Source organism: Diadema setosum, chromosome 14 (assembly GCF_964275005.1).
Source record: "Diadema setosum chromosome 14, eeDiaSeto1, whole genome shotgun sequence".
In the NCBI taxonomy this organism is placed as follows: Eukaryota; Metazoa; Echinodermata; class Echinoidea; order Diadematoida; family Diadematidae; genus Diadema; species Diadema setosum.
In genome coordinates this window covers 361,858-389,040 of record NC_092698.1, presented here as the reverse complement: position 1 = coordinate 389,040, position 27,183 = coordinate 361,858, and the positions used below count along the sequence as shown (strand labels likewise).

General features: G+C 36.9%; 1 protein-coding gene across 1 annotated transcript in view; it reads left to right on the top strand.

Annotated features, from left to right (window-relative positions):
• Window positions 1-27,183, top strand: part of LOC140237810 (vacuolar protein sorting-associated protein 16 homolog) — a 63,333-nt gene that overhangs the window by 10,485 nt on the left and 25,665 nt on the right. Inside the window, exons 3-8 of the mRNA XM_072317739.1 lie at window positions 20,033-20,161; window positions 20,777-20,927; window positions 22,291-22,406; window positions 22,895-23,017; window positions 25,722-25,852; window positions 26,415-26,509. Of these exons, the coding sequence (XP_072173840.1) occupies window positions 20,033-20,161; window positions 20,777-20,927; window positions 22,291-22,406; window positions 22,895-23,017; window positions 25,722-25,852; window positions 26,415-26,509 (745 nt within the window). The remainder of the gene's footprint in view (window positions 1-20,032; window positions 20,162-20,776; window positions 20,928-22,290; window positions 22,407-22,894; window positions 23,018-25,721; window positions 25,853-26,414; window positions 26,510-27,183) is intronic.

Sequence of the window (27,183 nt, the reverse complement as noted above, 5' to 3'; positions counted from 1 at the left end):
AGTCGCACGGGGAGTTTTCCCGTAATGAGCCGAAAATGAAGGGGAAGCACTACTCGGGTCGAAATTTTTTTATGACGGATTTTGATTCCTTTATGTTTTATCTGTTTGTACAGAAATTTTCAGCGTGTGAAAATGAGTACAAGTGTCCCAAATCACCGTTTTTCTGAGACAATTTTTTTCGGTTACATTTTTTTCGAACGCTCGCCTTTGCGTTGCGTTTCGCACCTATTGTTCTTGCCAGATCGAGACTCCGCCTCCGTTGCTAGGGTGTATGCTAATGAGGCATTGCTCTTGACCCCTTTGAAGACAAAACAAAGCATGGTGCGCGCGGCGGCGTCGGCGGCCAAGCGGCGAGGGCTATAGAATTACGCAATAATAGTGAGCTGACCAAGGCTATTGATTGCATGACCAGCGAGTTTCGTTTGATACATGCACTCCATTTCAATGAGTGGTGATTGACATGACGCACAAATCGCACTGAAAAAAATAATTCCAACGAACGATCACGCAAAATTTATGACACTTTATCTATGAGCTAATACAATGATCACATATCGAACTCGAAACCTTTTTTATGCGTGTGTGTACTTTTACAACGGTTATTAATTGGCCTCATTAATGAATTTGTTCAAATAATCATAACTTTCGTTCCCTGGTATGTGACTTGCTGTTTAAAGTTCATCTCTGGAGATATAGTAGGGCCTAAGTTGTCAATTATTCTCGTTTTTATAAAGTCGACAATTTGTGTGATAATTCGCCAAATGTATGTAATGCGTACTATTATTTCCCTGGTTAATGAAACTTATTGCCTTATTACTGAAATGATGGTTTGGGCCGTGACGTCATGGAGAGAAATAGGAAGACAAACATTATTAATGCCCAGATAGCTCGTGTTCCCTTTGGAGGATATTCTGACTCTAGTCATCTGTGTATTTTTTTAGAAGTAGGACCTATTTGAGAAAGGGACAGAAAGCTGTGTCGCTACTCAAAAGTGTGCTTCTTCATTTTGTTTTGTTTTTTAATCAGAATGTTTGTAATGAAAGCTGTTTGCCGTGTATTGCGTGTAGCTGACATGTGAGAGGTCAAGTCTGCAAAGAATTGGGACAATTGGGTTGGCTAACAGCTTTGCCAAGTAGCAGCGCTAATTGCCCATTGAATTGCGTATTCTGAGGAATTTCGAATGAAAGAACTCGGACGGCAATGTTCACGCCTTGTATCCGAGTAAACCCCGCATCAACGAAGCCTTAAACAATGAAAGGTAAACTTCCTGCTATCAAGGGGTGGATAATCACGCAACCAGTATTCTTTCTTCGCCATTGATAGCAGAATCAATGACGGAATGGAGCAACAGTGATGGAGGATCGGCATTATGTCTGCTAATTTGTAAAGGAATTTTTCAGTCTCCTTTTGTGTTCAGAACCACAGTCAGTGACGCTAACTTACTCTATCTCCTACAAGCTATCGTTACCATCTTAAAACGTGAATTTTATGAAAGGCTAAAAGTGATCACGGAATCAGTTCTTCCGCGTGACACATGCAGGCTTTTATAATAGCATACCAAGCTTAAATCGTTTACCTATATAGAAAGGGCGGGGATACACACTTATCGCAATCATCCGGATTTGAGAGTGATACACTCTACTACTTTTCTTCATCTTTCCCCCGACAAAGACCATGGTAATTCAAAACAAACAAACAAATAAACAAACAAACAAACAAACAAGCAGTTGATTTATATCAGAACGTAGAGATTTTTTTTTTTGTGTTTCATGTATGTATAGGCCATCTCTTGATGTATAGTAGGCATTTGTTGTCGTTTTTACAGCGTTTCCTAATAAATGCCTATAGCGAAAACCCAACAAAACTTCTATCAAGGAGGGAAGGGAACTTAAATTTAAATATCACATAGTTTACAGAAATCAGACATGTAAATAAGGCAATCATATACATCCGCACGGCCGATTGTAATCTCTTACTATGATTATCAAACATGATCGCCTGCATTTACGTGCTTTTTTCTAATTTCTTGAACTTTGCCTCATTTTCTCTCTTTTTTTTAAACAATTGCTCGAAACATTTAAAAATCGTAACACAGTCTGCTATCCCACAACATAATATTCCATTTGATTTGTCACTTATTGTTGGTCGGGTGACGCCAAATGTTGGAATCTCGAGCGATGATACACGGCAATTTGTTTGTTGGTTTTCGTCTCATCGCTCAAAAGAATTTTGACTACGATTACAAGACATAACTGATGGTTTACAGAAGTGATCATGAATTCTGTAAGGATTAGTCAAGTCATGAATTCACTTTACCCATCATGACTGTCTAATCGAACTACGACATTGTTTGGGTAACCGCGCCTTTTTATTCTCATAGTTCAAACTAATATTCTTGACATAATCAAAACAAATAATTCTTTATTAAATTTCTCAAAATACTCAATAGACGGCCTAAGTCAAAACGTTCTACAAAGATTGCCTATACGGCAATCTTTACTAGCCTAAACAAGTTTTCTAGAGCTATCAGTTCCCCCTATGACAATGACTTCGATCGCGTTTTGAACTTGTATCGAACTACTTTCAAAACAGCTATTACCTTTGTAGTTCGATTAATAAACCAGTCTTTTGAATTCATAACCAACATTCGTAATCGTAACAATACAGTAACATAGTACTGCATGTCAATAAAAGTTGGAAAATGTAAATGCTATAATAGTAGCGCAAAAAAAAAAAAATGAGTATCGATTATCTTCATACATTCTAATTCCTAGTGATGTCGCTACGAAAATGACACATGGTTTGGTTCAAGCAAATAAAAGTAAAAAGGAATGGGATATACTTCTAATGATAGTACCACGCCGTACAATGCATTTCACTGTATTTTGTAACATTTGGTTACGTTTCTGTGCGCTTTACGTATACGGAAAATAAAAGGCAGATTGGTGCTATTAACATGCTAACACGCAACGCATTCAAAATGTTTTTTGAAATACACCGTATACAATATAATGTTTTAGTATACGGTTTGAAACTTTGAATGTGCGAGTCCTTTATGAAATTATGAGCAGGGTCATTACATTATCAAGCAAAAATTAAAGTATTTAGGAATTCGGATTTGCGCAGGAGACTAACAGTGCTATATATGGCGATCGTTCGCAACAGAGACAATCCTCTTCAATAGATATACAATGTAATTCTGTTTTCATGAATTGAAAGAGAAACGAAAAGAAGTCAACTTTTTAACTTCATTTAGCTTTCTCACCAATTGAACTTGATTTGATCTGCCATGCATGATATCGCTGTGTGCTCTATTAATTATATTAAATCATTTAATCGGCGTGCTTGTTTTTATGCAGAATATCACAGGTAAGTTTAATTCATTGAAGTTCATAATGTTTGTACATATGGCGTGTTCGTTGTTTTCTATTTTCATTTTTATAATATATCACGTGTCCATTATCTGATTCTGACCACGAAAATATGGCGACTGTTTAAATGCGGAGCATGTACTGGAAAACTGTAATGTCTCCTGCCAGTATAGACAAACTAATTTCTAGTCTATCCCCGCTTAAAATTGAAATGAAATTGAACAAAAAACAAAAAAACAAAACGAAGTTCGACTTTCAGTAGATTTCAACCGTTTTGTATAGTGCCTGATTCATGTAATGGACACAATTCTTTAGCACATAAGCAATCACACAACTTTCGTGAATAGATGTGTCTCAATGATTGCATCTCATGGAAGAAAACTCGTCTCCTTGCCTGAATTTTAGCTTCTTCCTGTTCAAGCTCGCGTGAAAGAAATAGTTGAACATCAATCGCAATCATTAAGAGAGGCACATCCTTAGAAATAAGCACAGGAGTACTGAGACACACTACGAAATAAAAACGGGCCTTTTATCGCTATTGACAACGCATGACATTGAAATGCTTTTTTTTTCCTTGGGGGAGGGGGGTAATACAATTGATTATTCTGAAGGTTCGTTAATCACACAATGAAATATGGTTTGCTATTAGCTTAGGTTCGTTAACAAGAAAATTAAATGCGGTTCCTTTCCGGTAGTTCCTTTACCCAAAAGTAATCAAGCAATCATTTTTTTTTCTGATAAGGTTTGTGAATACAAAACGAAGTGAAGAAGGCCTAAGTATTAATTCCGAATATTTTTCAGTATTATTATTTATGATCCACTTCTCAAACGCAGAAAGATTGTAACTGCACATGTGATGTAAAAAAAAAAATCCGCTTAAGCTACAAGTTAATTGTTTTTTATATGCTATGCTAATTGTTTTTTATATGCTATGCTATTAGAAAAGTGACTGAGAATCATTGTAAACCCAACGTGAAGCTGTCAAGCCTACATCAACCTTTGCTTCTGATACTTCTGATACTTCTGATAAGCGATAATTACTGTGCACGCAACGCCTATAAAGGAAATGTGCCTTTAATATGGCGGGAATTCATAATGTTACGGCTGTATACAGCTGCAGCAGAAAAGACGCGAAAGCAGTTTTTGATGCTCTGCAACATTACGACCATGTGCGTAATTTGAGGGTTTTAAGTACACGCAAAGAACACGATCTCAAAAGACGACTATCGTTAATCAACTTCATTGACTTTTTCTACCGATGCTGTCTTCTGAACCCCCGCTTAGAATAGGTTCTCAGGTTCTATTTAATAGGTATTGGTACTTGCTAAACGCATCCTCTTTAGTTTCCATTGACAACAACATGGGAGGAGAATGGAAGCGATGAACGCCCTCGCTAAAAGACGCTTCTCGTAAGACGCATTGCGTGCCCGCCTACAATAGGTTCTCAGGTTCTATTTAGGTATTGGTACTTGCTAAACGCATCCTCTTTAGTTTCCATTGACAACAACATGTATGGGAGGAGAATGGAAGCGATCAACGCCCTCGCTAAAAGACGCTTCTCGTAAGACGCATTGCGTGCCTTCTTTTCTGTCTACTGTTTCCTATTGTTTGTGAGTTAAAAATTGCGGCAAACCACAACGCAGCCGACACACAACGCGTACCGACTCATTCATGCGGCGGCAGCGGCACGGACACAAACGCGCCGAAGTTTACATTCGGGCTGCCGTATTGGTCAGAATCGTTAATGATAGACCTGTCCTGCGATTGGTTGATTATCTTACATACCCAAGCTATCGCCTTATACGGTAGTGGGTGCGATGGAGCGTAAACGCCGTCGCTAAGCAGGACAGTTGTATTGTTTCGTCCCGTGAAAGAAACAGGTTGTGAGCATGAACATAGCCTGAACTTTGAGAGCGATTTTCTCCGTTATTTAGAAAATCAACTGACATAACAAACGTGGTTAATATTCGTTTTTATGATCTATAGGGATGTCGAAATGAGTTGTATTACATATCAGTGTAAAGCTTAGAGTCTGTAGAATTCACTTATAGGCATAACTACGATTTCATTTTTTGCGACTTACGACTCATTCCGACGGAGCGCCACTCATATTTCTTGTCTAAATGTTGTAATTTCATAACTGAAAATGCAAAAATTTTCGCCCCTAACGGGGCGAAAATTATAATACACTAACAACATACATTATTGTATCTATACACTAATAGTAACTTATGAGTAAATTTAGTGTATAGATGGTAGCCTAGTGTCCTCGAGTGTGCCCGCTGAAACATACCTTTAGTAAACCTTACACATTTCATTTTCTTCTTTGCTATAAGAATATTTTTATTGTTCGAACGATGCGATCACGTTTAAGTTTTAATGAGTACATTTCAGATAAATTGCAAAGTAAAAGTGGCTCGCTCGTTCTGCCCATACTTACAGTAAAATGAAAAGTTTTCGTAAGTTATTATCATAGTCCTTCGCAGTGATTTCTTTTACTATGTTTAATTCCTCAGAAATTTAATTAAAATGCTCTATAAAAGCGACTTTTATACTCTGTTTTTACAAAAAGTCCCTACCGTGGGAGGGGTATCCCCCTCCCACACCCTCCCCCGCTCGGTCGCTTCGCTCCCTTGTCGAGGATCTCACACCATCACATAATATACCCCCATATGTTAAGATCATAGTCCTTCCAACTGATTTTTTTAAATATGTTAATTCCCTAGAAATTTGCTTTTAAATGTTCTATAAACGCGACATTTATACTCTGTTTTTACAAAAAGTCCCTAACATGGGAGGGGGTATCCTCCCACACCCTCCCCCCGCTAGGTCGCTTCACTCCCTCGCCGAGGATCTCGCACCATCACATTATTAATGTACTCCCTATGTTATGATCATAGTCCTTCCAACTGATTTTTTCAATATGTTAATTCCCTAGAAATTTGCTTTAAATTCTCTATAAACGCGACTTTCATTCTCTGTTTTTACAAAAAGTCCCCCGCTCGTCGCTTCGCTCCCTCGACGAGGATCTCACACGATCACATTATTATGTACTCCCGTATGTAATAATCATAGTCCTTCGCACTGATTATTTTTCACTATGTTTAATTCCTTAGAAATTTGCTTTTAAATGATCTATAAAGGCGACTTTTGTACCCTGTTTTACAAAAGCTCCCTACGGGGGGGGGGGGGGGGTAATCCCCTTTCCACCCTCTCGGATATATCATGTCATTCTCTCAGACAATCTCGGAGAATATTGATTTAAAATCTTTTTAAGATTTCATCGTGTAGTTCAAAGAGGTGAAATATATTGAGAGATTAACTCGATCAATCCAAGTCGCTAATAAAATATCTCCAATTTCTCTTGTTTCTGAAAAAAAAATCCACAAAAACTTGTACTATTTAACACTTTACTTGGCTTTTACAAAAAAAAAAAAAAAAAACTAGGGAAAAGGAAAAACAAATATGCTAAAACTACAACGATTTCTTTAAGAAACATAACTCAGCTTTTTCGGCGCACGGAAATCAATACGCAAGATTGACCTTCAAACTGTTCATTCGGAGCTTTTAACTGCGTCATTTTGTGACCTTTTAAGTGGTAAAAATCATCACCACCACTCAGTCAACCTTTGTCATATAATGAATTCTCTTTCCTCATAAAATGGATGCAATTAAGTGTAAATGTTTGTCCATTGAAATGAAAACTTTGCTATGATATATGCACAGGTCCTAAAAGCTCGATCGATAGCTCTTAAAAACCGCAGTTCGAAACGAAGGCGTGGAGTAGAGGTAACTACATCGGCGTATGTTATATAGTTGTATGTTATGAACAACTGCATCTAAGCCCAGGAAATCGCCAGTCGATATTGGCGTGAGGATAACAATACACCGCTCGCTATTCTACGGCCGCATTGTGGGTGCTGAACTATACCTGTATCTGGACTTTACTCCGGGGCAACGATTCTTAGCGGTGGGAATGAGGAAAGCTGGAGAAATTGATCCAGTTTAAAAATCTAAATCGCGACGTCAAATCGTGAACTTATCCTTTTAACGTGTGTAACTTGGAATGTTGAAATGCAGATATAGCTAATAACAACCATAAAAGTTAATTTCATACATTTCATTTTTTCCCTAACGTACTTATTTTTTTTAATCATTCCTACAATCGTATTTGTTTGAAGAAGGCTTACACTCCTCCACTAGCTGTTCCAAATAAAAGTAGTAAGAAATGTTTGTATTATCTTACGAATGATACAGATTTAGTGTACTATTTGTATTATTCTAATGGACTTTCTCCTATAACCACTTTACCACTACAGGACACCATAAAAATAATTTAGGGCAACTTCACTCCACCCATGAGTTATTCAGAGTTGTCATGGTTATATCATCATTGTTTTGTGTTTGCCTATTATGTTATTTTGATTCATGTATGATCTTAAACAGTACGTGTGAAGATTGGAAGAATGAAATTAAAAAACAAATTTTCATTTTAAGTGCTTATAATGATTATATCAACAAATCGACAAGAAATAAAGTGGTAGAGACTGATCATGGTTAAATAAAACGGTAGGTGAATGTTATTCTTCGTGGGCATGATAATGTACGAGCATCCATGAAGGTCGTTTTGCCATCAGCAATCTCTCCCTCTCCCTGATCCCATGACAAGATATCCGTCTATACACTATATATTTATCTATCTATCTGTCTATCTATGTGACTATCTACCTCTCTATCTTTCTATCTATCTATCTATCTATCTATTTATCCATTTCTATCTATCTATCTATCTTTCTTTCTTTCTATCTATTTATCCATTTCTATCTGTCTATCTATCTATCTATCTATCTATCTATTTATCCATTTCTATCTATCTATATCTTTCTATCTATTTATCCATTTCTATCTGTCTATCTATCTATCCATCTATTTTTCTATCTATCTATTTATCTATCTATCTCTTTCTATCAGTCTATATCTATTTGTTAAAATATCAATCAATCCATCTTGTTTAGCACAGTACGCATGTAACGGTATTTATATGTATACATACTATGATATAAACCTCCCCGATGTAAATGACGCAACAATCATTGTGTAGTATGTGTGTCTTCGTGTTTGCTTGTGTATTTTATGTCATGTTTGTGTGAACGTGTTTATCACAGATCCTCATTGCGATGTAGCAAACAAACCTTGTCCGCATGACCATGAAAATGAAACAAATTTGAAAATAAAAGGACATGCCAAGTCATGATGCCATCACTAAAACAAAACAAAAATTATGTTGATGTGTTCCTCTGCATATTTTGTTAATCATTTATTTATTTCATTTATTCATTTACACATTGTAAATTTGGTGATATAATACAGCTTGTATGAATTTCATCTATCAAATTACTGCACATATCAATTTCCTTTCTTGGAATCATACACATTGTAATCATTATTTTGATGTTTTCTGTGATATTACTGAAAAAAAAATGGATTCTGTATGAAATCAACAAACAAACAAACTAACTAACTAAGTAATTAACTAACTGATTGCGTTGAGGCTGAATCGAGATTTATTCTCATTGGATAAACGTACGAACCATTAGAACAAACTAAGAGTTCGAGGGATACCATGGCTCTCCAGACACACATCAAGATTGTAATCTGCATCACCCTTTATCCCATCTCTTTCTCTCAGGGACGTACCGCTGGCCCATGCCGCTCTATTTCAAAACATAACATTAATACGGCGCAGCATCAGCCAGCGTAGCGTTACTGGGAGACATGTCATGACATCAAGATTGGCCACCATCTCTGAAGACAACAATGGATTGGACCCTGACATAGTGATTGTAATATAAAAATACGAATATCATTATATTATGTCTTGCCAACTGATGGTAAATTGGCAAGCTTACATTTTGTAACATCATCATTTATTTCTGGATTTAGCAGCAGCTGGGACTGAGCAAGCGGGCTTCTAGGAGTGCTTTCCCATCTATGATCTACGTCCCAAACTTTTATCGTTTGAAATATATGTACTTTGGTTGATCTGATACATACAAATAATTATCTTTTGCCTCTGAGATTTTATGTTTTGCCAATTTTTTCATTCTACAATTGAAAATATTTAACAGTGGCTTCATGTTTAGGGAAATCTAAAATAAGATTTTTTTTTTTTCGTTCATCCTTTTTCATCATTCATTTTTATCGATATACAAGACAGTAAAATGCACTCTTTAGGATTATATCAGCTCAAGACAATGGATCTTTACCTGGCTGTGTATGAGGATGATGATGATGATGCTGATACTACTATACTACTACTACTATTTACTACTACTACTACTACTACTACTACTACTACTACTACTACTACTACTGTTTCTACTACTACTACTACTACTACTACTACTACTACTACTACTACTACTACTACTACTACTACTACTACTACTAATAATAATAATGATAATGATAACAATAAAAAAGTTTGGAGTCATTACCTCACCTTATCTGCATTTATAAACCTGCCCGACAGCTTAGGAGTTGAATTTAAATCTGCTTCTTTTAAATTTTCCTTTTGCCATATGAAAAGAATAGCATATATCATTGATCAATCTAAATGACTGATGCACTTGTTCAACTTGTAATATATTACTTGACTTCCTTAAGGTAAAATAAGACCTCACCAAGAAGTGAAATAAAAAAAAAAGCAACAACAACAACTTAGAACATCCAATGGCCTCTTCAATCATAACAACTCAACATTTTCAGCGCAGGGAAATCAATAGTCAAGCTTGATCTCTCAACTTTTCATCTCAGGAGCTTTTAACTGCTGTATTGCGTGAGATTGTTGAAAAACGCTACAATATATCCCCATCTCCGTCAATTTTGTTACATCGCACCACACTCTCTTTTTTTCACAGAATGTATTCAAAATACCAGCCACGATTGCTCATTGAAACGGAAACTTCGATATGAACATAAATTGTGCATCCAAACATATTCATTATTATTATTTTTTTTATGTAATACGTATGAACGTCTCCTATGACTATACGGAATACGTGGTATAAGTGACAAATACACTTGTAATTAAGATTACAATTCATTATTCTGATTGCTTGTTATTCTCAAGGCTCGTAAATCTGAAGATGCGTCAAAACACATTCCATTCATTTTCGTATCAACGAACCTTCTGAATAACGAACCTTGTTTCATATTTGAATTAACAAACTTTAGGAATAACGACATAAATGTTCCGATCAACAAACTTTTTTTTTTCACTTTCGTAGAAACGAACTTTTGGGTATTAAGGAATTTGTGTGTTTCAGAATGATGAACTTCGGAATAACGAACCTGTGTCTTTCCCCACATTTCGACAATTTTGTTGTTGTTGCTATCTATCTATAGCCATTCATCACTGTGTGTATGGCAACTTTGATTAAAATGATTATGGACAACGCTTCTAAAGTATGAGGTGGTTATATCCATGTGCTACTCGACTGTTGCCTTTCTACAGTGGCTGTCGTTTATTTTGACACATCATTATGAGATAGAATTCATACATATGAAGTATTTTAAAGATGACATTAGCTAGAGAGAACGCCTTTTGTCTGACTGTGCATGCAAGAAATAAAGAAATGGAAATGATTCCCTTTATTTCATGACCTCGTTTTCAAAATCCTGTTGGAAAATGGGTGCGTATCGTCTTGCTATTGAAAGGGGTGACGGAAATTAAAGATATTCAATCGGTGAGTCTTAGTCGCTAATGTAGGCTACTACTTCTATAGTTAGACTTGTAGTTGACACTAATTACTTTGACTCTAATGAAGCAAAAAAGAAAGAAAGAAAGAAAGAAAGAAAAGAATGGAAAGTTGGAAACTTACAGAATCTCTTCTTAAAAGTCAACCTTTTCAGCGCCGAGAAAACATTATTCAAGCTTGATCTTTTTACTTTCCATTAGAAGCTTTTTGATATTATAGTTACAAAACAAATCATCCACACTCCATCATTCCATTCTATACAACTACACCCCCCCCCCCCGAATGAATGCAAAATCTAGAAACGCTTGCTTGCTGAAATGAAAACTTTGGAATGGACATATGCATTAAGATATATTGATTATGTTTAAACACGATAACAGATCTCGCATATGGAATTGTGAATGACAAGCGTGTACTTGTAAGTGCCTGACATCATCAGTCATCTGTATTCAGCGTCCGCCGAGGCTATGAGCGAGCAGGCATCCCGCTATATAGTATTTCTTGATTGTGATGATTTACGGTTTAATGAGAACTTGTGATATGGCACCCTTTGGTTGATCGGACTAAAATCCTTGCCTTTCTCATATTTTCGCAATCCTACAGCACAAGGTACAAGACCTCAAACATTTTAAATCTTAGTGTTCATTATTCACTCAATCGATGGTATCAATACGGTAATGATTTTATTACCTTTGACATTGCAACAGAAGAAAAATCTTGCGGTCCAGTCAGCTTATATTGGTAAAGTGCAAATACATTTCCGTTGAATTTTGTTCGAGCATGCCGTCTTATGGCATGATCATAACACCACTTCAGTTCTCTTTACTCTTATTGATACGAAGATTCGGGGTAACACACTTTAAACCATAACAGTGCAGAGTCTTTATAGTATGATAGAGTCTACTTGATTGCTGGTTCACTTTCAATGAATTGAGCCATGTGGTGACGTGACGAAATTAGTGAGGATTTTATGTAGAAGTTTACATAACATGTATATCAAAAGGAAAAAAAGAAAAGCTGGGGTTTTTTTTTTCAGATAAACAACTGCTGATTACCACGATAAAATTTAGAATGAAAAATAAAAGTCACATCAATGATTAGTTAGACATAATTACTCTTGCTTATATATTATACGCATTATGAGTAACTGAATTCTCAATTGTGAAAATCGCCTGAAAGTGCGTTTAAGTGCTTGTCGAGCCCATCGCTCTAATTTGAATGCACAACCTGAAAATCCATGCCCAAACACGAAATTGAATGTCTACATCCGAATTTGAATCTGTGACCATTGATCTGGGTGCCTAAAAACGAACTTTGAAGCATTAAACGTGAAAACGTTTGATCAAAATCACTGCACCGCTTCAAACATACAAAATTGAATCAATATAGAATGAGAATGAATGATAACTTTACAAACTGGCAGGGAAAACGCAATTGAAAGCCCGAATATGAAACAAGAGTTGATTTTTAGAAGCTAAACTTGCATCAGTTTGATAATTATCATTGTCATATATATATATATTTTTTTTTTGATTCATTTCTCTCTGATTGAAACAATTTAATCAGCTTAACTACAGAATAGAACTCTTCAGTTTCTTTTCTTATACTCCAACACATTGCAGCAGAAGAAGGGATATGAGTTTCCTGTTCCATTCAATGGCACAAGAGAAAAGATACAATTAGATCAAATAGAATTGAATCGAATTGAAGTGATGAGAGTGTTTTTCTTATCGTCACATCAAAATGCAGTGCACTTTACCTCCCCCCCCCCCCCAAAAAAAAGAGAAGAGAATACTGACAAATCTCCAAAATATACGCATGTAAAAGGGATGGCATAGTTTTGGTTGAGGTGAGGATTCAGTCTTTAACTTTCTTAATAATACTTAGAAACCATTTTATGGAATGTTAAAGATTATGCGATTCGTAGAAGACTTCAGAGTTTTTGATGAAAATCAGTTTTGAAAAAAAATGGTTTCAAAACCAATTTTCATTATTTTGAACTTTAAATTCCTCTTGGATATGTATTATGCTCTTCATATTTCATAAGAGGTTTGGCACTATCTAAAAAAATCATCATAAGAAAACGTTGGAAAGCCGGCCCTACACAGTTTTGATTTCAGCAATATAAAACAAACAAACAAACAAACAAACAAACAAACAAACAAACAAACAAAAAACAAACAAAAACGCCATAGCGTCATGCTGTTGATTAGTCCTCATGGAACCGCCGGCATTCTCTTAAGTGTATAAGTACATTTGCTCTTGGTCCATTCCTCCATTCATCGACTACGAGATCGCTGTCAATCTATCCAGTTTTCCTACGTCAGACCTGGCTTTCTCTTCTACCTCTCATACTTTCAAAAGTTTTATATCTGAACAACGGGCTTTCTGAACGGCGTTTTCCAATGTCCCCACATAGACAGCTTCTTCTAACTGGACAAGCAGACCATCTTCTTCTGTAAGTCCTATTCTGGATCCATGCATTGGTCTTCCTATCTCTCCATAATGGAAAAGACACAGTGAGTATACAAGCTATATTAAAGGTCCAGTTTACCTTTGGGAGCAGTGATTTCAAAAATTTTCAAGATATCATTTTGATGCATATGTGTAGGTATGTTGTATCATAAAACATCCTACCATATGAAATATTTGCTATAAAACCTAAAATATAAGGAGATATCAGGGTTTTTCTCAATAAACCGTATCTGTATACGGTTTAGTCTGGAAACATTTTTATTATAACTATTGTTCACATTTTGTGTATTTAACAGCATTTAACATCGATTATACGGATTCAAATTTTGACAGTGGTTGTTTCTATCCCTAACTCACATTTTAGAACTATTTTATAGCACTAATGCTTTCATCTGCAAATGGTAAATTATGCCTTTAATCTTTATCCAGTTCTAGCGAGAACATAACAGCAACAACCCCACTGAATAGAGAACGTGCTTTGACGCAGAATGCTCTGACTCACGCAAGGAGCACTTAACAAACTTAAAACAAAATAATATATAGGCTAAAATCAAAGTTCAAATAAGATAACGTCATTCTTGAACATGTACGTTACAGTCTGATGCAAACCCCTTTCATTTTCATAACCAAACTAAATGAATTGAGCCTACAAAACATGTTGTTAACTTACGGAAATCAAAACAGACAAATCTAAAATGCGACATTTGCAAATAGTCTTATGCAGGAAGTTTAGGATCTCTGCAGCTCCGTGATGATACATTAAACCATTTTTCTGTTGAGTAAAAAAGAGTACAAAACTATTCCTCTCTAATGTTTAATTAATTCAAGTGAAATCAAATGTCAACCGACACTGCTTTTACATGTATGACATCCTTTCTTCTTTCTTATTTTTAGTAAGCATGATACCCTCTATGAATCAGTTTCATATAACTGGAAGGATGGAGAAATATATTTTAGCTTGTTTTGTTTGGGTTGCTTTCAATAATTTCATGAAATCCTTCCGTTCCCATGCCCCTCTCCCCAAAACAAGATAGGTTTTGTGTTGAAAATTCTGAATCATAAGCTATCATAAATATGCATTGGTTGTGTGTCCATTAATTTCTTTTTCAGTCTCATGAAAACATTCATTGATTAGAAGCGCCGAATAGGGATAAATATGGAGAAAGTCTTTTTGTACATTTCTGTGTGATACGTGTATACCCTGGCCGGATCGAAAAGGAGGTTTTCGTGAGCTAGGTGACCAAAAGTGGGCGGAGCTAGCAGTGGCGAGAGAACCTTCAAGCAAGATGGCGCACGTCACGGGAGACTGGAATCCCCTGGGCGATGTTTTCTATCGGTAAGGATCCAAGAGACAATATGAATCCTAATTCGAAGAAAAAAGACAATGTTAAGGACTCTTTACTCTCTGCTAATTGCGAGGAAAAAGCAATGTATTTCTCCAGAGATCGGGATATTGACTGAATACGTTCGTAACGTTGGAACATAATTTGTTATTTCTCGCGTACCTGAACATAGTCCCACACATCTGTATTTGTGTAAGTGACTTGCTGACCAATAAATGGCAGATTATTTTTGAAAAGCAATTTCAATTCAATTTCAATCTAAATCTATTTTCACCTGTAAAACAGTGGGTACAAGTACGGCAATTGTTTTGTATAATTAAATAAAGAATTGAAATAGGTATAGGTTGATGTTTAAACTTACATGATGGAATTTTGCGTGGGAGTGAGTGGGACCTTGAGTCTTGAGAAAGCACAGCTTTATTTTTATATTGGACGTAGACCTAGGCCCTAATATATAGTAAAAATACTGCACCGATAATGACCCCTCAAAAAAGAAATATTGAAGATGCAGATGAGTGGATGTTATATGGTGTGACGGTGTATTGCAAAATAGCTAAAAGGCTGAGATGATAAACAAAAGACAAGATGGAGGTGGGAAATAACCCTTATGGCTTAAGAGAAGAAAAGAAATAAAATAGGAGAGAGTAGTGTCATAGCCTAGGACAGAGGTCCTACAGTTGGACTGTAGCCTAGGCTTATCGGTACGCACATTGTCAGTATATGATTCCAATAGTGTCTTTCCTAGTGCTTTATCATTTTCGTCGGCTTGCAAGTTACTGCTGGCATATGATGAGCTTTTGTTTCCTCTTTTATTGTACTTAAGCTACTTCAGTGTTCAGATGACTACTCCTCTTACTGACACTGTGTTTGAAGCACATATTATTTCATCCTGTTGATTTGTCATTGTTTACGTCCCGCTATGCAACGGATAGTCGTGTCTGCTTAATTTTCCAGGAAAGTTGAGTTGTACACAATGGATCGGATGTGGCAGGAGGTTGCTGATCTGAGGAAGTTCAAAGTAGCCGTTGCTCCTTTTGGTGGTCCGATAGGTAAGGTTCTTGGTTGGCACGCTTCCTAGCTTCTGTAACTAGAACCCATAATTAAATTAAGATGCCCAGTTTTGGACTGGCTAATATGGCCTTCGTAATGCATTAATTGTATGAAATAGAAAAAAAAAAAAAAAAAACATATGCTATTCTTGGATTGAAACTCTACCAATATATCGTCGCTGGGGTGACAAGACCTTGTACAGTGCACTCCCGTTACAACGAACACGGTTATAACGAAATTTCGTTATAAGGAAGTAAATCTTCTGGTCCCAAAATTATCACCATTAAAGTCTATGGTGCAAAATTTGCTTATAACGAACACGGTTATAGCGAAATTTCCATTATAACAAAGTCTTTTCCGAGCGCCACAGACAAAGAAAAACAAAAGAAATGTGCTCCATTATAACGAAATGCGAATTGCTTTCGAAAATATGTAGCGGAACAAGCATTTATAGCGTCTGTGCATGGGTGAACGCTTCACACCGCTGTGTGTTCGCTCCTTGTGTCACGCACAGTTTCTGAGGGGAACTTGCGTTTATTATTGTAATTCAGTTATCCCATCACATTTCACATAGCTTTCCAGTGTAAGATGAGTATTCAGCAAACAGAATATGATATATATACGTGGTTTCCTTGTTTTCGTTATAGAAATTGTATTGAAATTTCATTATAACGAAAGAAAACTGCTGGTCCCGAGCATTTCGTTATAACGGGAGTGCACTGTATCTGCAATTTTGGTGAAAATGACTTTTTTTGGATTAATAGTCAAATAATGGGTTAAGTGATGACCTGTCCAAATCCCAACTTCTTACTCCAAAAATGAAGCCACCACGGTATGCCAATGGAAAGGCTATCCCATTCGCTATAGTGCTTTGGCCGTAATGTTTTTTGGCTCTCCTGAACATTTGACATTTTGTAGATACGAGGTCTTATCGCCCCAGTGACGAGATTATAAGATATGTCATTGGACTGTTATTTTTCTCAAAATTTTACAGAATCATTTACTTTTTAATTTTGATGAAGCATGACTTCAAATGCTTTATTAGATGGAATTGCCACCTTATGATTTCCATTGTATTATTATAAACGATTATTATTATTCCAATTATTGTAATGTACCAAAAAAAAAAAAAGAGAAAAAAGGTATCAATAAGCTATGTTGACCTTTCCTGTAAACCTCTTGCATCTCTTTTTCACAGCCGGTGTATGAAAACATTGACACACTGTCATTTTATGCCTCCGCCACGAAGTGGTGCCGGAGGCATTATGTTTTCGGGTTGTCCGTCCGTCCGTCCGTCCGTCCTTCTGTCCTGTGTCATGTGTCAAAGGTCAGGGGAGTCAAAGATCAAGGTCAACTCCTCAAAATGTCACTACTTCCTTCATTATTTATGCAATGCCTGCAGGATTTTTCTTGAAACTTGATATATTGCCCAATAGACATTCTATGGGAGGCTGCTTGCCAAAAGGCAAAGGTCAAGTGAAAGGGCTAAATTTGCCTTCTTCCATATCTTGAAAATAACTCAAGGTATCATAAAGAAACTTAATTTCATAATCATGCATGTTCTACCCGACAGTATTCTCTTTGGAACTTTAGGGTCAAAGGTCAAGGGTCAAAGGCTAGGTTTAATAGAAATATTTTACTACACTGAACATTTCTCCATACCTTGTAAATTACTCGGTGCATTAAAGGATGTGTACAGTTCTGGTCAAGGTGAGGATTTAGCTTTTAACATTTTGCGAGATATTCAGAAACCACTCTATGAGATGTCAAAGAGCATGCAATTCTAAGGGGTATCAAAAGTTTATTTGATGAAAATCGGTTTTGAAGTGGCTGAGATATCCAAAAACAACGTGAAACAAAGAGATCCTAATAAAGTTGGGGCATGTAGTCTTTTATTATTATCACTCTTTTCGATATCTGAGCCATTTGAAAACCGATTTTCATCAAATAAATGTTGAATCCTTCTTAAAATTACATGCTCTTTCATATTTCATAAGAGGTTTCTCATTATCTCACTTAGGAATGTAAAACACATGAATCCCCACCTCAACCAGTACTGTACAGCCCCTTTAACTTATTAAACGGTCAGAAGTCAGGTAAAAATCCTGAAATCCCCAAATACTTGCACTCTGACAATTTGTGACTCTGCACCTCAAAACAAACAAAAAGTCGCTAGACATGAATTTTTAGTTAAGACCATATTCTGAAAGAGCAGACTTTAAGCTTTAAAATGATGTATAACTCAAATCAAATGGACTCTCCTAACCTATCTAAATATTGGAAAGAAAGCACAAACTCAGGAAAAGTGTGAACTGAGAAAAGAGGCTCTGAAGTACAGTGTCTATTCAAGTGCTTAATCTTTACCAAACTGTGCTGGCTGTCCAATGAATGGGACAAAGAACAGGTAGTAAACCACCAGAGTAACAACAATGATGGGATTATCAGATTAAACTGAAATTGAGCATGCCTCATTAACACATTCTGTCCATAAGTAATGCCAACTTTCAAAGCAGTAGCATTATCCTTTCAAAAGTTATTAGAGTTGAAAGTGAAGAGTGTGGACAAGGTTTTTCAGAAATGAAAAAAGGATTCTAAAGACACACCTAATCACACTATTCTACCAAAAATGTTCGAGATAAACTGCTAAAAAAACACACTTTCCTGCCCGTTTTAAGATACCAAATATTAGCATAATGTAAAAGAAGACCCGCTCTTTCAGAAAATATGAAAAAGTCAAGTTCGGCTAGGTTGACCCATTTCACTTACTTTCAGTCCTCACGCATAATCTGTGTGTGCGACTTTATGTTCGTTTTGAGGTGCACGGTCACATTTAGTCATTCATCCAATTAAGCCTAGTTCAAGGAAAGTGAACATTCAGCACATTTGTGACAAACCTGCCATTTTGATATTTTGCCAATTATGTGAAACTGTCATCACACATTGTCAAGACATTGTATTTTAGACCTACATTTGTATTAGGAGAACCATGCATTATGGCGGAGGCATACCAGTCGCCGTAGCAGCATTTCTAGTTCTTTATTTTATCTCATTACTTTTGTGAGAAAAAAAAAATCAACAGGCAGCATAGACTTCCTGTGATATGTCGTTTTCAAGGTTCAAGTTTGATGATGATCTGCAATATTCTGGATTTATGCTATTTTTGCAGTGGAGCTGTACATATTTAATTTGAAATTTGTTCATAGCCCTGTGATAAACATTTATTTTCGACTCGCAATTTAGACTCGGTATCTGCTTGTTTTGTTTCATTATGGTCATAACAGTTTTAAGTGAAATGCAAATATCTGTGTTATGGGCAAGATTTTACATCTGTCCTCTTTCATACATGTTACAAAATACAAATCTGCATTAGTCATATTATGTAGCCCTTTCAGTACCACTTGCTCCTTTTTTAACTGATCGAGGACCTGTAGGCTGATTTCGCTACAACACATATTTTCAATAGACACCTGCCCGAGTATATTTGGGACTCATCTTAAATTGATTAATGTTTAATTTGTGTAAATACAAGCATTACTATGCACATTAATTTTTGACAAACACTTGTGAAATAAACATAGCAGACAGTAAAAACTGAAAAAAAAATGTACTTTATTTTTTGCCATCAGCTCTGATGAGAGATGGCAGGAAAGTGACCCAAGTGAGAGGAACATCTCATCTGATCATCTTTATTTTCTCTGCCGCTGGAAGGGAAATCTCAAGAATCAATGTAAGTTATTGAAAGTTTTTTACCCTTTACAATTCTCTCGCCAAGGATATGAGAAGGGAAACCTTCATTAACTTGGAAGTTTTTTTTAAAGGAAAAAATGATGTAATCCACAGTAAATATCATTATGAGTTTGCCAGTGTGGCAAGTCATTACACCCCATGCTTCTTTTTGCATTCTGACATAGTCGGCTACTTGTAACCATACTATAAAGCAAAATACAGTTCAAATAAAGAAGGAAAGAGGAGGTTGGGTGTCTGTGCAGTCAGATAATATGACATAATATTCTGCTTGTATTTCCATGATCAGTGGGACAGTGGTCATGTGATTCATATTGGCTGGTCCACAGCGGAGGATCTGCTGTGTATTCAAGAAGATGGGACTGTCTTGGTGTATGACATCTTTGGCAAGTACCAGCGAAACTTTAACATGGGCCAGGTAAGTGTAAATACCGTTTCCAGCCTCTGTTAACCTGTTGAAGATGGACTGTTTTTCTTATAACATGACTTTCCCTTTTACCCCAACCCAAGAATAATCAGGACTAGTCTTCAATTGGTTTAAAGGGTACTATCAATCATACATGTACCCCATAATTATTGTTTATTGGAAAGAAAGGTTGATTTCAACTTGTTTCAATTGATTTGTTTGATATGATGACTGAGTAATAAGCAATGAATGCAATAGCAAACAACCACAGGACCAAAGGCTGAAGTTGCGTGGTAAGGATTTCAGTCCATGTGTTGGTTCCAGTATGCACTACAAGAATGGCAAGAATTTACGTTGATGTAGGGCATTTGTCAATCAGTTGCAAAAATAGCATCATCGTGTTGCTGTAATGTCATTATCTGAAAACCTGAAGAAGACGAATGATGTATCAAAAATTTGGTAAATGATTAAAAGTTGTTGGACGGTAATAATGCATTTAACTCTTCTGTTTTTCTTTTTGATATAGCATTCTACTCATGATCTTTCAGAGTACAGATATCCAAGAGCAGAATCAAAACTAATATTTATTAGAACAATGCTTAAGTCTGAGTAAAACAAACTTTGCAGGAAGCAAGAGAGTCCAAAGTGATAGAAGCCAAGGTATTCCACAACCCTTCCTATGGTGGTACTGGTGTTGCTGTTCTCACTGGAACCTACCGGATCTACATGGTAAATGATGTACACAACCCGACTAGTAGAAAGATGATGGAAGTACCTGGTAAGTCTTCTCTAACCAACATTGGACTTTGGCCCTTCTGGACTGAAGCAAATCTCTCTGTATGAATTCTGAGTTCATTTCCCTTGTTTCCCTTGGACAAATAAATCACCTCAGTAATCTGGCATTTGTTTAATTGTTGTTATTATTATTATTATTTTTTTTTTTGTTGGAGGGGGGGGGGGGCTTAATTAACAAACAGTACATGCTGCTGTATGTTTGCAGCCATGTAACTGTTGATTCTAATTTATAGACGTCTGAAAAACATGTACAATTTGTATCATGTAGTTTTATTACTAGTTGACATCTCTGATTCCCATTACCATGTCATTTTAAAGTAAGGTTTGGAAGATTTGAAAAATTGGTTTTATTTTTTTCTTAGCTTAAAGGGTCAAAGGTCAAGGTCAACTCCTCAAAATATCACTACTTTCCTTATATTTATGCAATGCCTGAAGGATTGTTTTTTTTTTTTTTAAACTTGATGTATGCATGTATAACCCAATATATATTCTGTTGGAAGTTTCTTGCCAAAAGGTCAAAAGGTCAAAGGTCAAGTGAAAGTGCTAAATTGCACTTCTTCCTCCATATCTCAAAAGTAACTCAAGGTATTATCATGAAACTTACATATTTATGCATGTTCTACCTAACAGTGATTCTCTTTGGAACTGTGAGGTCAAAGGTCAAAGGCCAGGTTTAGATAATACTATTTTACCATTTGATACTGAAATTATACTTTTTCTCAATACCTTGAAAATTACTCAATGCATAAACTTATAAAAGGGTCAAAAGTCAAGTAAAAATCATCAGTTCCCCCAAATACCTGCACTCTGACGTTATTATCATTCATCCAATTGAACCTACAGCTGTAGTTCTAGGAAAGTGAACATTCAGCACATTTGTGGCAAACCTGTCATTTTTATATTTTGCCAATTGTGTGAAACTGTCATCACACATTGTCAAGACATTGTACTATAGACCTATTAGGAGAACCATACATTATGACGGGGGCATACACCAGTCGCCGTAGCGACATTTTTAGTTTTATAATATATTTCCTCCATTGTCTGCATTTTCTTTTTTTCGTCATCTTTTTAGCAATGTAATAAAACATAAAGCAACTTGAGATTTTGGTATAATATATCATATCAAGAGTTATCAATCAAACCACGAGTATCCCAGGTCATTTTTATTCGTGGTAGCAGATTGTTAGTAAAGTTTGTTGAATCAACCCAAAGCCTAACTTTGAATGTATGACAACTTGTGCCATCAGTCATATTAATGCATTTGAGTATTGTGTAATCATGAATATCATGGTAATCTGGCCTAAATTATTTTTTTACATGAATATGAACTTGTAAACACTCAGGTTTGGATGCTCCACCCAGTAGCTGGTGTGTGATTGGAGGAGATCGGCAGAATCACATCCTATTGGCTAGGGACAAACGTCTCTTCAAACTTGACCGTAGTGACATACAACAACAGGTTCGTGTTTTATCACCGTTACTTTTACTATGATAAATCTTTACCTTTGTAAATCTCTTTCACAAAATGTAGCAAAATAACCATCCCTCCCCACCCCTGGAAATGACAACGTACTCGCCCCCAAACCATGGCAATAATTGTTATTGTTGATGTCATACATTGAAACAGCCAATCAACCATTAGAATTTTTGGCTATTGCTGTGGTAATTGATAGCATTGTAAGAGTATCTGCATTAAATCCATAAAGTTATGTGCAAAATTGTCCTAGACATGTATTGGATATTCAAATCATGAAATAATCATTAATTTGTGTCTGATATCTGACAATACAAGTCTTGCTTTGTAAGTCACATGATTTCAAAAACATTATTAAACAGGGGCTGCTACGGTTAATACCATCACTAATTTTACCAAAAGAGGAGATGTCATAGTTTACTCTAGTCATTCTATGGCTTGTCATCTCTCGTCATCAATTGTCATGTGAACAGATTCTGGAAACAAAGACCAAAGAAGTGAATGCATTCATTGAGATGGCAGTGTCATTTGACAACCGTCTTCTGACACTGTTTAGTGACACAGGACTTCTCTGGATTGGCTCCTCAGACTTACAGGTGAGATGATTTCAGTCCAGATTAAAATTGCACTATTTACCTTAACTATACACAGCCCAGTCGCTGTACATGGTACGTCGCGACAGGGCTGTACGAGCACGACCACCAACCACTAGGAGAGCGACGTAATCGTATCACGATAGCTTTGACTTTTGATACTTACGATCATTTTTGTCACCTCAAACTCATCGAGTATACTCTTCAATATTTACTCTACATCTGATGCTATCAGTATTCAAATGTACGTAATGAAACTTACCGAAATTGATCATCATATCCAGCATGTCCACTCCGTACACAATCTTTCACGCCAGGCCAAGGTTAGATATCGGGTGGTCACGTGATGTGAATGCCCTTTCAAAAGGTCACGCTGTCGACCGTGCTGCTACACTCAAGCAGCGTACGCACGGTTACTAGTATTGACCGATTCGGGTTCGTTGAGGGCAGCAGACATTTTATGACACTGGGCGCAGCCATGAGCTCAAATTGCGGTGTCTCAGCCGACCCCCCATGCTCTCCCCCACCCCCCGGGCAACATGTTTATCGCGCACTTGTAACAAAGGTTCGCGCACTAAGCAAGCATTCGCGCACTCAGTACGAGACGCCCATTGGCTAAAGCAGTTTTTCATTCTGCGTGCGTGCTAATGTAGGGAGAGGGGTGGGGGAGTGGGAAGGGGGGGTCGGCTGAGACACCGCGTAATGGCGCTGCCCATGCCAAAAATACACATAGCGCGTCACAGAATCGGTCAATACAGCTATAAACTGTACTGGGCTTGGCCCGCGGCTGGCGTCTGGTCGATCGGGCGAGGAGCATTGAGCTCCATACCACGGTTATTGTGTAGCAGACGCCAAGGTTTGTTCGACACTTTCAACGCACACGCGCTCGCTCTGGAGCACATCCGGTCACGCGTACGCATGCGCATGAGTCAAGGCGCCATTTTGAATCCTGCAACGATGAAGCCCGACAGTCAGGAATTGCGCCAGAAAGTGTCATTTATTTGTTCCACGGACTTATCGCAAGTGGTCTCCATGGACCCAGTGTGGCGAACTATTATTCTGTAATAGAAACATGCATTTAACGTGAGTAAAGTATTCTGTTTAAAGGAGAAAAGTATACATGTTCCTAAGTTTTGTAGTTGTGTTGAGGTTCCTCACTTCGAGGCTGCATGCCGTGCTCGTCAGATGCTGTTTTCGCATAGCGTAACAGTGTCTGGTCGGGCTATATTTACCTAGGCAATTTTCATATTTATTGTTTGGGGCATGGTAAGAAAGACATTCTAATGATCATGTTTTGAGATTTCTCGAGATGTGATTAATTTTATTTATTCAAGGAGGCCTAGTTTGGTTATAAGATCCACTGCATTTTGAGAAAAATCAATTTCTTTCACATTAAATACTATGATATTGCCAGATTTCATTTTGGGCTGAATTGTAAGATATAAAGCAGGTATCATCGTAAATGCCAGAATAACGCAAACTATTGGTAAGAGATTTAACTTGAAAAGAATCACCTGCAACAAAGTGATGCATTGATCTACACAAATGGTTTGACATCAATTGATGTAGAGAAACTTCATACTATAATGTGGATTGAGGAAAGAAGCCTGTGGTGCTGTCTTTCCATTTTCTTCTTTTTATCTTAATAGCAGGACTTATGGCTCTGATGAGGGAGGATAATACGTCACTTCATTCCTAAAAATTATGGTGAAATTGTATCAAGTAATCTTTTCTGTGCCACTTCCATAAGAAAAGAAAATGTGAGGGTAAAGTTGAATTTTGCAGACATATTTGAAAACCCAAGAGTGTTAGATTTCAAGGTATTCAAGAAATGGTGTTTGTAGTGTTTCTAGTTAAATCCATGGCCAGAAGTGACTCCAAAATAGTGTTATTTACTGAGGGGCACCACCCTGAAGTGAATGGTTATTGGAAGCACTGAGGCCTGTAGCTTTAACAGGAAACTTGAAATCAGAAAGAGTATTTATTTTCCATTTTGGATCGAAAATTTAAAGAAAAGAAGGGGGTGAAAAAGAGTAATGCTTTGCCTTTTATTCTTTCCTATCGAAAGTTTGCGCTCTATTGGTATCTGACCACCAATTACTTGCCACAGAGGCAGTGAACAGAAATTGAATATCATAGTAGCTCTTACACTGCTAGAGTTGCCCATTGCATGCAGTAAAGTTCTCACATGGCCACTTACTGTAAAACGAGGAATTTTCGCGTGCACTTTAATTTCGCGAATTTCGCGAGCGCCAAGATTCGCGAAATGAAATTGCACGCGAAAGTTCTTGTTTACACTATATGCATTGAACGCCAGTGGCACTTCGTGAAATTTTCATGCCACGAAAAAGGCTGTCAGCTCCAATTCGCAAAAATTTTATGCCGCGAATATATCATGTTTTACAGTAATACTCATATTTTGGGGAAGTTGAATTCTCATCACACCCCTAGCTGCAACATCATTTCTCACCTTGTGTACTATGTGGGAAGTATCATAAAAAAGTGATGTCATTTTCCAAATAGTTTAACATGGAGTGTCGAATTTGCCAACATTCCAACATACTTGAAAATACATGTACATGAAGGGTTTTCAACCAGATACTAGAGGATAAATTGAAGATCAAAACTGTAATAATGATGAAGGTGAAGACTGTTTGATTTTGATAATGATGCTGATGCTGATGTATTTTCATATTTCTGTGTATAGAAAACATACTGTGAGTTTGACACCAGTAGCCAGATGAGACCAAGGCAGTTAGTCTGGTGTGGGATTGGTGCTGTGGTTGGCTACTGGGAGAATCTCCTTCTTGTCATTGGACCAAAAAAAGACTGGATTAAGTATCCTTTTCCTCAGTGGCTTTCATGTTAAATTAGTATTTGTACTATTTATTGTATGCATTCATCAGTTGTCTGTCATGTACGTGCAACCCTACACTCTGCCAATATAATATATCACATTGATGACATATTACAAGACAAAATTCATATGGGGAAAGGGGTCTGCATTGGTACATGATGCTTAAAGGCATTTCCTTTCCCTGTCGGATTTGAAAAACCATAAAATGAAACTGTGTACACATTCATTTCAGTTTAAGGTTGATGCAATTAATTGTACCTCACTTACAATATGCTGTGTATTTCTGTGCACAGCTTGTTTAGTGAGAAATCCAGACTTTTTGAAAGTTCTGCAATTGCATCTTGAACAAATCACTTTACTGATATGTAGAAGGATTTTTTTTTTTTTGGGGGGATGCAATTTGCTATCTTTTTTTTTTTACAGTGGAAAATCAGGTAACAAAACAGGTCATGTCTGAGTTAAATGAAGAAAGGAATTGAGAACAGTTTTGACAGACTAGCCTTTGAAAATCAGCCTGTTCAAACCTTAGCCCAGACTGACCAGATACAACATGGACACAGATGCTGTGTTGGTCCCAGAAAGTGACAGTCTTCACATCTTACAAACTCACACACATGAACTACTACAAAGAGTCCCAGGTAGGTAGAGGATGACAATCAAACATCATTGTCTTTTACTCATTAGCTGCAGTCGCACTGGCAATAGACTATGAAGTGTAAGATTGTGAAGTCTTCGCGATCTTTGGCCTTTTGTACTGTACTGGCAGCCAAACTTCTTGATCTTTGGATTGAGCAGTTTGGGTCAATAGTGGTGCATGTGTGCAAGAAAGAAGAAAGAGTGTGCCATTTGACAGCTGGTGATTGTGACATCATAATACACTCCTGTTCATCACAATGACCACTTACTTTGGAGGTACACGTGTACAGGCCAGAAACAGGTGGTGAACTGCTCACATGACAAACTTTGTGAAGTTTCAGATTCTTATGCTCACACTGGCGAAAGATTAAGAAGTATGGCTGAAGTGGGGGAGATATCCCTTGTTTTGGAAGTTTTGCGAGAAGTTCCATGAGAAGTTTTGCGGGAAGTTTGTTGTCACACTGGCAATCAAACTTCATGATCTTTTGCCAGTGTGTATGCAGCTGTTGATATAGTAAACAAAGAGTTAATACACTAACAATTGCTTTAATGTGCTTTCTGTCTGAAATGAAAGTGGCCCAGATTCATTATATCATTTTAACAAAATAATATGAATCTGAAATAAAATTTCATCTCAGACTCAAGTAGACAATGTATCAGTGTTACATGTACAAAA